General features: G+C 37.9%; 1 protein-coding gene across 1 annotated transcript in view; it reads left to right on the top strand.

Moving 5' to 3' along the window:
• Nucleotides 1-255: 255 nt before the first annotated feature.
• Nucleotides 256-12307, top strand: part of ap4e1 (adaptor related protein complex 4 subunit epsilon 1) — a 17239-nt gene continuing 5187 nt past the window's right edge. Inside the window, exons 1-20 of the mRNA XM_015032916.1 lie at nt 256-620; nt 1579-1650; nt 1746-1869; nt 2115-2188; nt 2633-2754; nt 2826-2985; nt 3070-3236; nt 3317-3390; nt 3473-3595; nt 3680-3789; nt 3880-4019; nt 5034-5146; nt 5220-5338; nt 6022-6324; nt 7577-7688; nt 7766-7904; nt 8532-8787; nt 9612-10133; nt 10216-10406; nt 11379-11539. Of these exons, the coding sequence (XP_014888402.1) occupies nt 480-620; nt 1579-1650; nt 1746-1869; nt 2115-2188; nt 2633-2754; nt 2826-2985; nt 3070-3236; nt 3317-3390; nt 3473-3595; nt 3680-3789; nt 3880-4019; nt 5034-5146; nt 5220-5338; nt 6022-6324; nt 7577-7688; nt 7766-7904; nt 8532-8787; nt 9612-10133; nt 10216-10406; nt 11379-11539 (3223 nt within the window). The 5' untranslated portion in view covers nt 256-479. The remainder of the gene's footprint in view (nt 621-1578; nt 1651-1745; nt 1870-2114; nt 2189-2632; nt 2755-2825; nt 2986-3069; nt 3237-3316; nt 3391-3472; nt 3596-3679; nt 3790-3879; nt 4020-5033; nt 5147-5219; nt 5339-6021; nt 6325-7576; nt 7689-7765; nt 7905-8531; nt 8788-9611; nt 10134-10215; nt 10407-11378; nt 11540-12307) is intronic.

Below are 12307 nucleotides of genomic sequence, written 5' to 3' on the forward strand. Positions count from 1 at the left end.
CAGGGTACAGTGAACATGACAAAAGTTGGAAAAAAGATTGATTCTTTTGGCGATTAAAAACAACACAAAACTGTGTGAGAAGAAACTCACATAAGAACAGTTTTATTTATTTATTTTAGACTTTATATGTTGTTGTTTGTTTATGACAGCAACTGTCGATTAAACTGAAAGTTACAACCTGGACACGAACAGATTTTCACAGGAAAACAAAATTACGCACAAAAAAATTGGCTCCCGGAAAAGAGTCGGAATTCCCATCACCAATCCTTCTGAAAAGCGGAAGTGACATCACCAATACGCTTTTGTCGGTCTTCCTTAAAAATAATGGAGGATCTGTGATGTTATTTTATCTAAAGTAGCTGTTTTAAATGCCCAACAGGCAATTTATCTATAATGTATTAATATTTATTAACAGGTGATCCAACAGTTGTGTGTTTTAGTACAGACGTCACTCGGACAGGGCGCTGTTTGTTGTCAAAATGAGCGATGTTGTGGAGAAAACGCTGACAGCTCTACCAAGCCTGCTCTCTTTAGACTCTCAGCCTGGCTCAGCAAAACTCTCCTCCAACTCTAAACTAGGAAACCTCATCAGAGGAATCACTGAACTAACATCTAAACATGTAAGTCGATCCTATAAAGCTCTCAAAAGTTGCGACCTGATATGCTGCTGTTTACATTAGCTTGCTAAACTGCTATGTTCTTCCATTAAAAATGTGTTTGTCCTCAGTAAATGTGTCGCACATAGTTGATTATAGTGCGACATAAACACACGGTCTGTTGTCGTAGTTTAGTAGTTGTGGAGTGTATTGAGACTTTCGAAAGACTTGTTCTCAATGGTGCGTTCAAGTGCTTGTGTTGGGCTCAGGCTGTTGATATTTGGTGTATCGTTAACAATGTTGACATAAAAATTAAGGTTATTTAGTTTGACTGCAAGAATTAAGAACTTTAACTTAAAAACACCTTTATAACAATGTTGTAACAAGGTTATATTGCCCAGCCTTGGTAGTACAAGGTGGTATCACTTTTTTGACTGCATTAAATGGTAGGTAAACAGATGAGTGTCACCGTAACACATTTTGCTGGACGATAAATTGTCCCAGAAGTTATTGTGATAAATTATTAAATTGCTTTGAAACCATTTTCAATTAATACGATGGTAGTGGCATAATAATGCAAGAACAGATAGTCATATATCAGTAAACTTTAAATTGGAAATGTAAGACATTTTAAATATCCAAAATAAATAAACAAAACAACAAATGAATTACGAAGCCTCTGTAAACAAAATCGCCTTTTAAAGAAAGGAGCTATTTGAGATCAAGGCACCAGATTGAAAACTTTATCATTAAAATTTTTGGTAGAAAGAGAGAAAAGAGGAAATTGATAAATCATTCAAATTGAAATTATTGAGCTCGTTTTAATTTCTCATGGATTAATTGATTTATTACTTATTGTGACGGTCTGATATTAGCTGAGATTTACAGAGAAATGTGAGCACTGATATTATTGTAGCAAAAGTTACTGCATATCAAACTTTTCCAAGTTATTATGTATCATTTTCTACATTTCTTTGTGCAGGAGGAGGAGAAACTCATTCAACGAGAGCTCCTGCTGATTAAAGAACAAGTGTCTTCCCCTAACACAACTATGGTATTCTTCTCATTGTTTCCCCATTTCATCTTTTCCACTACAAGATTGTCTTTGTTCATTTGTTTATTTATTTTTTCTGTTGTAATCTGATTTAGAGGCAGATGAAGGAGCTCATGGTGAGAGCGATCTACTGTGAGATGCTGGGTTACGGCGTCTCCTTCAGCTATATCCACGCCATTAAACTGGCCCAGCAGGGGAATGTTCTGGAGAAGAGAGTCGGTGTGTTTTCAGGCATACAATGATACAAAGTTAGAGTAGAAGCACTTTATTATAATTTTATAAGGGAAATATCTCCTGAAGCACACAGTATTAAAAAAAACACAAAGCATGTTTCAGTAGAGTATTGGGGAATGAATTTATGAATGCATGAAAAGGAGTAAATGCTCAAAATGTTCAGATTTAGATTTTTTAACTTCTAATATTCTAATAATAATAAAACACTAAAGTGTTTGTGATTCTCTCAGGTTACCTTGCTGTGTCGCTGTTTTTGAATGAAGGTCATGAGTTGCTTCTTCTCCTGGTTAACACGGTGCTAAAGGTCAGTCGTTATGGTGTTTTGTAGCTTGACTGTAATGTTTCTTTGGTCACACACTTATAAAAATTTTAACACTTCAGAAAAAATAGCAAAAACAAACGGCATAAGGTAAATTAAGTTCAAGCAAAGTTTGCACCAATGGATTAGAATTTATCCAATCCATTGGATAAACATTTACAGATTTTCAAAGAAAGCTGTAAATGTGTAAATTATGATAAGAGGTGTTAAGATTGTTTGTGCTAAATTATTAGGCTCTATTTTTATTTATTTTAAATAATCAGGCTGAAATATGATCTTAGCTCTGCACCACATCATCATCAAACCTCAATAATTAAAATAAAAGATGTGATGCATGTGAAAATAGTGATACTTTTGCATGAGTTAAAATAAAACAGAAAACACTGAGACATTGAAGGGTTCATAATAATATTGCGGATGTGTTTGCAGGATCTTCAGAGTACGAATCTGATTGAAGTGTGCATGGCGCTCACAGTGGTGAGCCAGATGTTCCCCAAAGACATGATCCCCGCCATCCTCCCCCTGGTGGAGGAAAAGCTCAATCATCCAAAGTAAGAAGCACTTCATGCTTTTTTCAGATGACAAATAAACTGAAACGGTGTTTGTTGTTACTAACGTGCAGAGAAATAATTCGCCGTAAAGCCGTCCTGGCCCTGTATAAATTCTACCTGATAGCGCCGAATCAAGTTCAGCACATTCACAACAAGTTTCGCAAAGCGCTGTGCGACAAAGACCCCGGCGTGATGTCGGCTTCTCTGCACATTTACCTGCAGCTCATTCAGGTAAATAATAATTTAAGCGCTTCATGTTGCATTTTTGATCTCTGTGGCGTAATTTACTGCTATATGGTTTTATGTTTATTTCAGGAGAATCCAGAAGGCTACAAAGATCTCGCGCCGAGTTTTGTCACCATCCTGAAGCAGGTGGTGGGAGGGAAGCTGCCCATGGACTTTAACTATCACAGTGTTCCTGCTCCCTGGCTTCAAATCCACCTCCTCAGAATACTCTCCTTACTGGGGAAAAATGACCAGAGGTGATCATTTTCTCACTTCCTGTTGTGTTTAAATATTTGTCAACCATGAAGTTTTTATAATTTCCTCTCTCTCTGCACAGCACAAGCGAGATCATGTATGAAATCCTTGATGAGTCTTTGCGACGGGCAGAGATGAACCACAACATCACATATGGTGTGTTTGGCCTCATTAACAAATGTTTTACTAGAAGATACATTTTTATTAGCCACTTACTTGCATCTCTCCTTCTTTTCAGCTATTTTGTACGAGTGTGTAAAATGCATTTACACCATTCATCCCAAATCGGGCCTTTTAGAGAAAGCTGCAAAGTGCATCGGCAACTTTGTTCTGTCTCCGAAGATTAATCTAAAGTATCTGGGTGAGATGAGAAGGCATGATTCCTCACAGATTATTCCCCCGTAACAAAAAGTGAGAGTTACACTGAAAGCTAACGTTTCTGTAGGTCTGAAGGCTCTCACCTACGTGGTCCAGCAGGACCCAAAGTTAGCCTTGCAGCATCAGATGACCATCATCGAGTGTCTCGACCATTCTGACCTCATCATCAAGCGGGAGGTGAGTCGGATCTGGCTCCAGTCTTTGGTTCTGATGTTAGAGGGTCAAAGGTTTCCATCATCGCTGGGTTTTTAATCTGCTTTCTTTCAGACGCTGGAGTTGCTCTTTAGAATAACTAATGACCAGAATGTCACGGTGATCGTTGAGAAGATGCTGGACTTTCTGCGAATCAGTGAAGATGATCACACAACCATTGACCTGGTGGGGAAGGTGGCAGAACTGGCGGAAAAATATCCTTACAAATGTTACAGTGTTTGTCTCAAATCTGCATCTTTTTACTGTATTTTCATCACTTAGTGCTTATAATTCAGCGCCATACTTGTAGAAATATGGTCATACTGAGATGAAAACAGAAACTGTAATGATAATAGTTAGAAAAATCTATATTCCAGCTAATCTGTTGATTGAATGCACCAGAAGACGCTGAGCAGAGAGACAAACGTAAAAATATTTTACATGGAGCCCAATGGAGGAAGGGCAGACATTCCTGCACTCCAGAAGTGTTTGAAAGAAAACTGTAAGACCTACAGCAATGGCGCTTATGTTTCCGTAAAGTAGACGCCTGTAGCTACGTTTTGATGCTTAAATTGTTTCTCTGGAGTGAAATATGTACAAACAGCAGCATTTTGTTTGTGAAAAAGTAGTCAAACTTGGAAAAGCGTCGGTTACTCTGGCAGTTGAAGAATTCCGTCATCATTATAGAAATGATAAAAATCTGCATAAATCCTCAATTGTGATTTTAGAAAAACCGTAAGGGATATCAGAATACTGACTCATGTGAAGACAGCTTTAAATCTTGTGATTTATTTAGAAGTTGAAAGGAGTTTCTAAGTTGAAGTATGCAGATTTAGTAAGATGTCAAAGAGCACAAAGTTCTTGCTGAATTTTGGTGATTTTCAATGCATTTCATTGAAGATGCATAAAAGTTAAAATATCTAAAAAAAAAAAAAATCTACAAGTTGTTCACATTTTTTGGGCCTTTTTATATGTTTTTTTTGCCCAACTTTAAGTGTGTCTAGCTTTCTTAGTTGTTTTGTGATTCCATTTTTTTGTCTGGTAATTACAGTACTCTAAACAATTACTTTAGATAAGCAAATGTGAAAAATACATTTTAAATCTTTGAGAATGAAATTGATCATCTTTGAGAAGCAGCAAAAACACTTTTCAAGAGCTTTATGCTGAACTTTCAATTTGTTTGCTTTGATTTGTCTTGTTTGTACATATTTTCCTATATACTTTCGCACATATGCACCAGATAATGAATGGTTTATCGATACCATGAACACAGTGTTTTCACTCGGTGGAGACTTGTTACAACCGGATATCCCAAACAGTTTTCTTAAACTTCTCTCTGAGGGTGAGTTAACCACACATCCCACTCGTTCTGCTGGTAAACTTATTCGATAAGGATTTTTTCCCAATGTTTCCAGGTTTTGACAGCGTGGAGGAGGACAAGAAGTTGAGGCTGTTTGCTGTGAACTCATACATTTCTTTGCTACAAGGAGACTCCAGCAAACTGCCGCAGCGTTTTCTTCAAGTCATATGCTGGGTGAGAGTTGCTCATTACTTTACCTCAAGTTTTGCGTGTTTAGTCCGTTTTAGTCGAGCTCTAGTATGTTTGTCTACAAAGTCCGGTGCGTTTGGGGAAGTGTGAATGCGTAATAGAAGTCTGATGTGAACCAAAAAAAGTGAACTCTCGTCCGCCTAAAAACCTGAGTTTCGGTTCTGTTGAAGTGAAATCTCATTCGGTTCGAATGCAGATGTGGAAACTGCTTGAAAAGTAGGAAGTGAACCATAGCGAAGTAAATTAACCTGGTCTTTTACCAAAAAGGTAAGAGAAATCCTACAACCGCTAAAATCTGACTCTACTCCATTTTTGTTAATATTTTGTGAAGAAGGACATTGCGCTGATGTCTTCTGCGCTTTTTGTGTCGTTTCCTTGAAGGGTTGGTGGTGCAGCGCCACCACAGGTGAGAAGGTGAGCAGGTTTTTCAATTAGTTTGGATTGTTTAAAATGGTAGAGTTCCTTTAAATCTGGACTAAAAACCCTCCTGTTTAGAGTTGCTCTTGAAACATTATAAATGAAACATTAGTCAACATTGTAAAGTGAGATACAGGTCTAAGAAGTCTAGAAAAGTGTCAAAATTGAAAATGTTGACATTAAAAACATGCAGGAACCCTGGCTCCTCTCCTACAGGTTTTTTTTTTTTTTTTTGTCGTTGCTGTGTTTAGGTCCTCGGCGAATACTCTCACTTGAGGGAGGATCTTGAACCAGGCGTCGTTGTGAGGCTGCTGGCCAAACTGTTGGACATGAAGAGCAGCAGCAGTGAAACAAAGTGCTGGGTCCTTATGGCCATGACCAAGCTCTGCCCCGGCGGAGCAGCTCTGGCGTTGGTTCACGATGTCTCGGAAACCTACAGCAGCTCCCTGGACACTATGCTGAGACAAAGAGCTCAGGAGCTGCAGATCCTCAGCCAAGACTCTGAACTGCAAGCCAAGGTGTTGCCACGAAGTGCCAGCATGGAGCCTGTGGAGGTAATACACAAACATGGCAGCAGATCAGTCGAGTTATGTCTTAAACATCATTAACTCTTTATTTTCAAGAAGCAAGCATAGAAAAAAAGGAGAATAAATGCTGATTTAAGGCCTCATGCTTTTTGACAGGCTTAGGGTTTGTTGACCTGCATGTACATGTCCTCCATGGTACAGAGTTTATTACAGTATTAAGAATAGTTACCAAACCAACAAGAAGTGCTGTCAGCAATGATCTGAGCAGCTGTTGCAGCACGTCTACAGTCTAGAGAAGTGAGAAAGTTGAGGTTTACAGCAGGACTGTACTGGAATGTTAATGCAGTTTTTTTTTTTTTTTCATCAGCAACATAATATAAATAATGTTTTAAATTTGGAATCAGGTCATCTTGTTGTTTTAAACCTTATTTGCTTATATAAACAAATATGTAAATGCTAAAATGTGAAATATGAATCTGAATAGAACAGGATAGAAGATGTTTTTATTGTCTCGCAAATGGGAAATTTAACAGCACCATCAAGTATAAAGGATCACAATAATTACAACAATAATAGTAGTAATAGTGACAATAATATACTGTAGAAAACTAACAAAATAGGAAATACTGTACAGTTATTAGAAATAAAAATACTCTAATTGCAATCCAAGGGATGTGCAACTTTTCAAAAAGTGTACATAATGTGCATTGAACATTGAAAAAGACGGACTATTTACTAAAATAACTCAAAATCTAGTAAATTTTTTCTAGATATAAGAGATTGTTTTAAGTCAGTAATTTCTTAATATCGATAAAAAAGTTCTAGTTTCACTGGCAGATTATTTCACTTACAACACTAGAAAAATGTCTTAAATAATTTACCAATTGCACTGGTACTTTTTCATCAATATTAAGGAATTATTTACTTAAAACAATGTCCTACTTATTCCTGAAAAGCTACTTGTAAATTAGTCTTGTCTTAGTTCAAGTGTACTGAAGTATTTGTACAAGAAACTAGACAAGCATACTTGGTTAGATTTTGTGTTTTTTTTCAGTGCAGAAAAACAGATGTGCAATAACAGTGGAAATGCCGGGGGTCTAAGTAATTCAAGGTTTAACTGTTACTTTTATGAAGATTTTTTTAAGAGTTTTACGCATCTCTATCAGGTAAAATGAAGCCATAATTTCAGGCATGACATTGGCAGCTACCCAGTTTTTTTTTTTGTTATTTTCAATGGGCTTGTTTGCAGCTTTAATTGCGCTGTTTTCCTGTTTTCCAGGTGGATTCCTCGCTTTCATTTCTGGACGGATTTGTGTCGGAGGCGTTGGCTGCAGGCGCGGCTCCTTACAAGCCTCCTCATCAAAGGCAGGAAGAACTGTCTCGCTCAAAAGGTGAAACTCATGCAAATGGTTTGGCAGAGTTTCCACTGCTTTGTTTGGGCTTGTCCTGATGCTGCTCTTTGTCTCAGCGCTGAACCTGGAGCCCTACGGCCTGTCGCTGCCAATCAGCATATCCTCATGCAGCATCACCGACAGACAGTCTCCCACCCTGTTGTCCATCAGCTCTGGCCTCTCTGGGGACAGCACTGATTTCTCACACAAGGGCAGGTACTCAGACACGCAGCCACAGGCAGAATTACCGTATTTTCCGGACTGTAGAGCACACCTTACTCTAAGCCGCAGCTACAAATTAAAAAGAAAAAAAAAACAAAACTGGAAACTTACATAAATAAGCCGTACCGGCTATAAGCCGCTGGTATCTCCGCCGCTCTCGGTTTTCCATGAGGACCCAGCAGAGGGCAGTGTCCTAATAAATGTGCTGGATTTATTAGGATGCAGCCCTCTGTCTCCAAAGCTGAACCATGGTTTCGTTCACACCGAGTTTATGTGCAGCAGCTCTATTTCCCTCCTGTACTGCAGATCGTCAGCCCTCACCTTAGAAGCTGCATCATATGAGTTTGAAGAAATTTCTCCATCGTGCCTGCTGCTAGCATGTGCTTGTTCTCAATGAAAATTGGCATTTTCTTCTTTGATTTCCAATTTTGACTTCCAACGATTCACTTCCTGCTAAAGAGCCCCCTGGTGGTTGAAGAAAAATCCACAGAGAAGCCGCGCCTGACTACAATCCACATGGGTCAAAGTGTAGGAAAAAAAGTAGCAGCTTGTAGTCCAAAAAATACATTAAGTGTTTTATCTCTCGGTAGTTTGAATCCTGAGTCTGATTTGTTGTTTCAGCTCTACGGCTTTGAAGTTGGATGGCGTCAAGAGGCTGTGGGGGAGAGACGGCTATCTGGCTCAGAAAGAGCAGACAGAAGAAGCTCCTCGGATCGAGGCCGCCAGCGCGGTCCGGTCCGCCGACCAACTGGGCGACAACAACGCCTTAAACAGTCAAACACCGAATCCGACACCAAGTCCTGAGTGTGACCAGGAAAAGCAGCAGCTGGCGTCCTCGCTGTTTGTCGGTCTGGCCTCCCAGAGCACCGTGTGTCTGGTGAGCTGATACACACAGACACACACACACACACACACACACACACACACACACACACACACACACACACACACACACATATATGTAAATAGATTCAGAAGACAGGACAGCTTTCTTTGTGTTTATTCGTTTGATGGTTGCCTCATGCTCAGAGTTTCAAAACCTGCAATAAAACGTGTTGCTTTCTTTGGTCAAATTTATTGAGGTTTTCTTTTATAAAGTATAAATCAACACTAATATGACTGAAACGACTAATAGGATTAGACCAATTAATCATGACTAATCGGTCATTAAAGGAATTGCCAACTAATTTAGTTATTGCTTAATCGCTAAGAGGAGTGTACAGACTCAAAAAAGGTCATTTTGCTGAAAGAAGAATATATTCAGAGCAGTCATTAAGTCAAAATTATACAAAAATATATATTTCAAGATAATAAAAACACTTTGTCTGTAAATTAAGTGGCTTAGATTTAACTTCACCCGGTTCAAATTTGGTAAGAAAAAAAAACAACCTCTTATTAAGCAACTTTTGCTATCTAATTATTAATCGGTTAATAAAAAAGAACAAAAACAAATTAGCTGCACATTGTATTAATGTTAAATTGAGCAGAAAAGGCTCAAATATATTCTAATGTTGCATAAAAAAGTTTAAGTGGTTAAATAAAATATCTGCAGAATGTGCCAATTTTTTAAATCAGATTAATCAATTAATCATCAGAATAATCTATATATTATTCAGTTCCATAAAATAATCGCTGCATGCAGCCCTAATATAGTGCATTAATACAATGTGTGATGGAAATTATTTGTTGTTTCTCCACCAGATGGGAAAGTCTGACCCAACATCCCAGCGTTTCAGAAGAAAAACCAAAGCTTCAGGGAGTGCTGAGCAAATAACCGACCCGCTTGTCTCGCCCTCTGACGGTTCTGATAACTTGCTGTATAAAAGTCTGCTGGACTCACTAGACCTGGACGTCTCGCCGCCTGAACAGACAGCCGGCCTCGTTGCTCCGAACGGCTCCTGTGATGCAGAAGAAGAGCCGGCCGACGCAGACGTGAAGGAAATCGAAACTCCTCCCGTCAGAGATGAACGTGTGACAGCTGAAGCTTCTCCGCACGACGACCCAGACGGATCCAAAGACCCGAGTCTCGCCTCACATCTTCCAGCTGAGCTTTCTGCTCTTTCTCACTCTAAAGTCACTCTTCTGTTCTCCAAACAAAACCTGGATGTCTCCGCCTGCCACGTCCAGAAAGAAGACTCCGTCGTTCTTGTTGTCTTTATTTCCAACTGCTCAGACTCTTTCCTTCACCAGATACGACTTCAGGTCGACTCTGAGGAACTAGAGGTGCGTCATGCAACAGAAAACCTTAAAATATCTTCTTTCTCTGCATCTTTTTAAAATATAATCTCACATTCTTGTTTTGAAGGTATCCTGTGTGTCTGACTGTCCATCAGAGGAGTTAAAAAGCCACAGTGTAGCAGTTTGTCAGTATTTCCTAACTGTAAAGAGACCCTCTGTCCACTTTGATCTGTCTGCGACAGTGTCATGGCAACCGCCTGCTGGGTTGCCCCTGACGACACAGTTCTCCTGCAGACTTCCTCTAGCAACCTTCGTCAGGTGAGATAGTTTTGGGATTTTCTTGCATCCCTCAGGAGGGTGTTTGAATTAATCAGGGCTGAAACGATTAATCTGATTAATCATGACGAATCGATTATTGAAATAATCGTCAAATAATTTGGTAATCGATTGATCATTAACTGGAGTATACAGATTCAAAAACCTCCATTTGCTGAAAGAGCAGCACAGTCAGAGCAGCAATTAAACCAAAACTTAATTGTCTCAATTACTGCTCTGACGGTAGTAAGTGTTTTTAAAATTAATATTTAAAAAAATATATTTTCTCAGTAAACATGTTCTATCCAGAACTCATCTAGTGACAGTTTTAGCTTTAACTGGTTCAAATTTTGTAAATAAAGATGTCTTTCTAAGAACCTTTTGCTATCCAGTTATTAATTGGTTAATGCAAATAGTCAACAGCTTTTCACATGTTGATGGTAAAGCTATATTTTTAGCTGAAGATGCATCCTTCGCTAAAAGAATTACATGTCATTGAATTTTAGTTAAATAATTTTTCTTATTATTTAAAAAATGAACTGAATTATCTGTTTGCATTTTTGATGTATTTCTAATAGAGATGCCTGTTATGTTGGCGACAACATTGGAATCGGCCGGTATTTTTTTTAACATGTCGGTATCGGTCCATTGAATAAAACTGAGCTGACATTTATTTTTTATCTGTTTCTGGTTGGGTCTTTTCCAAAGCTGTCAAAAATGTAGTGACAGCTGACAGCCAATATTATTGGCTGTCAGCCATAACTGCAATATTAATATCAGATATCGATATCAGGCCAAATTTTTGTATTAGTTCATCCCTAATTACTAATATGGTATAAAGTAAACTTAAAACAGAAAAATCTGCAGAGTGTGCCAATTTATTTATTTATTTTTAATCTGAACAATCAATTGAGTAATCAATGACTTGAACAATTGTTAGCTGCAGCCTTAAAATGAGTTGATTGTTTCCTGCAGAGCGTTGAGGCTTTCCACAGAGGAGTACGGAGCCATGTGGCTGGCCTTCTCTCATGACACCAAGCAGAACCTGACGCTGATCCACGACGGCCGGGATCCCCTCGCCGCCACTCTGGATGTACTGAAGAGGAAACTTCAGCTTCATGTGGTGGAAATTATTGGTAAGCTCAGAAAAAAGGCATCCCACACAAGTAATGAGCAGCTTCTTTCACTTGTTTAAGCAAAACATGTTCATTTAAAAGCTATTTCCAGGCTGCAGTAGGGAGAGTATTTTAAAAAGATTGTTTTTTGTCTTTATTTATTTTTTTGTCTTTATTTAACCAGGTATATTTCATTAATATTAAAAATCTTCTTTTCAAGAAACAATTACAAATCATAAAACTTACAGATATTAAAATCCGATTAATATGGATAATAGAGAATAATCATAAAGCGCAAATGCATCCATAAAAGTAAAAATAATACAAATTGCTTCGGTCAATGCATTTAGAAAGAAATAACTGATTTAGAGTGCCTTTAAATGCATTAAAAAAGTCTATGTAAATTATGTAAGTTTTCTATTTGGAAACATCTTATTTTATAAATATCATATTTTTAACACATTTTATATCATAATAATATATTTATGATTGCTAGGTATTTTTTTCAGGTTCGCTGTGATCAGATTATGTCTGATTCTGTAAAATATTTGGTAAATTTTGCTATTTTTGACTCTTAAGTAATTAACCCTTTCATGCATGAATTATGATCCTTTATAATTTTTTCCCAAAGTGTTTTTGATTTTCTTAAGGCATAAAGAAAAAGTGAGGGTAAAAAATGTAGCTGTAATTTTCTCCAAATACAAAGTTGTTATTTGGAAAATACATCAGTAGGATTAGTCTTTAGGGGTTACTTGATGTCAGAATATTTTCTTTTTTTTTTTTTTTTTT

This window comes from Poecilia latipinna, unplaced genomic scaffold, assembly GCF_001443285.1.
Source record: "Poecilia latipinna isolate Pla-1442-1.1 unplaced genomic scaffold, P_latipinna-1.0 Scaffold254, whole genome shotgun sequence".
Taxonomy (NCBI): Eukaryota; Metazoa; Chordata; class Actinopteri; order Cyprinodontiformes; family Poeciliidae; genus Poecilia; species Poecilia latipinna.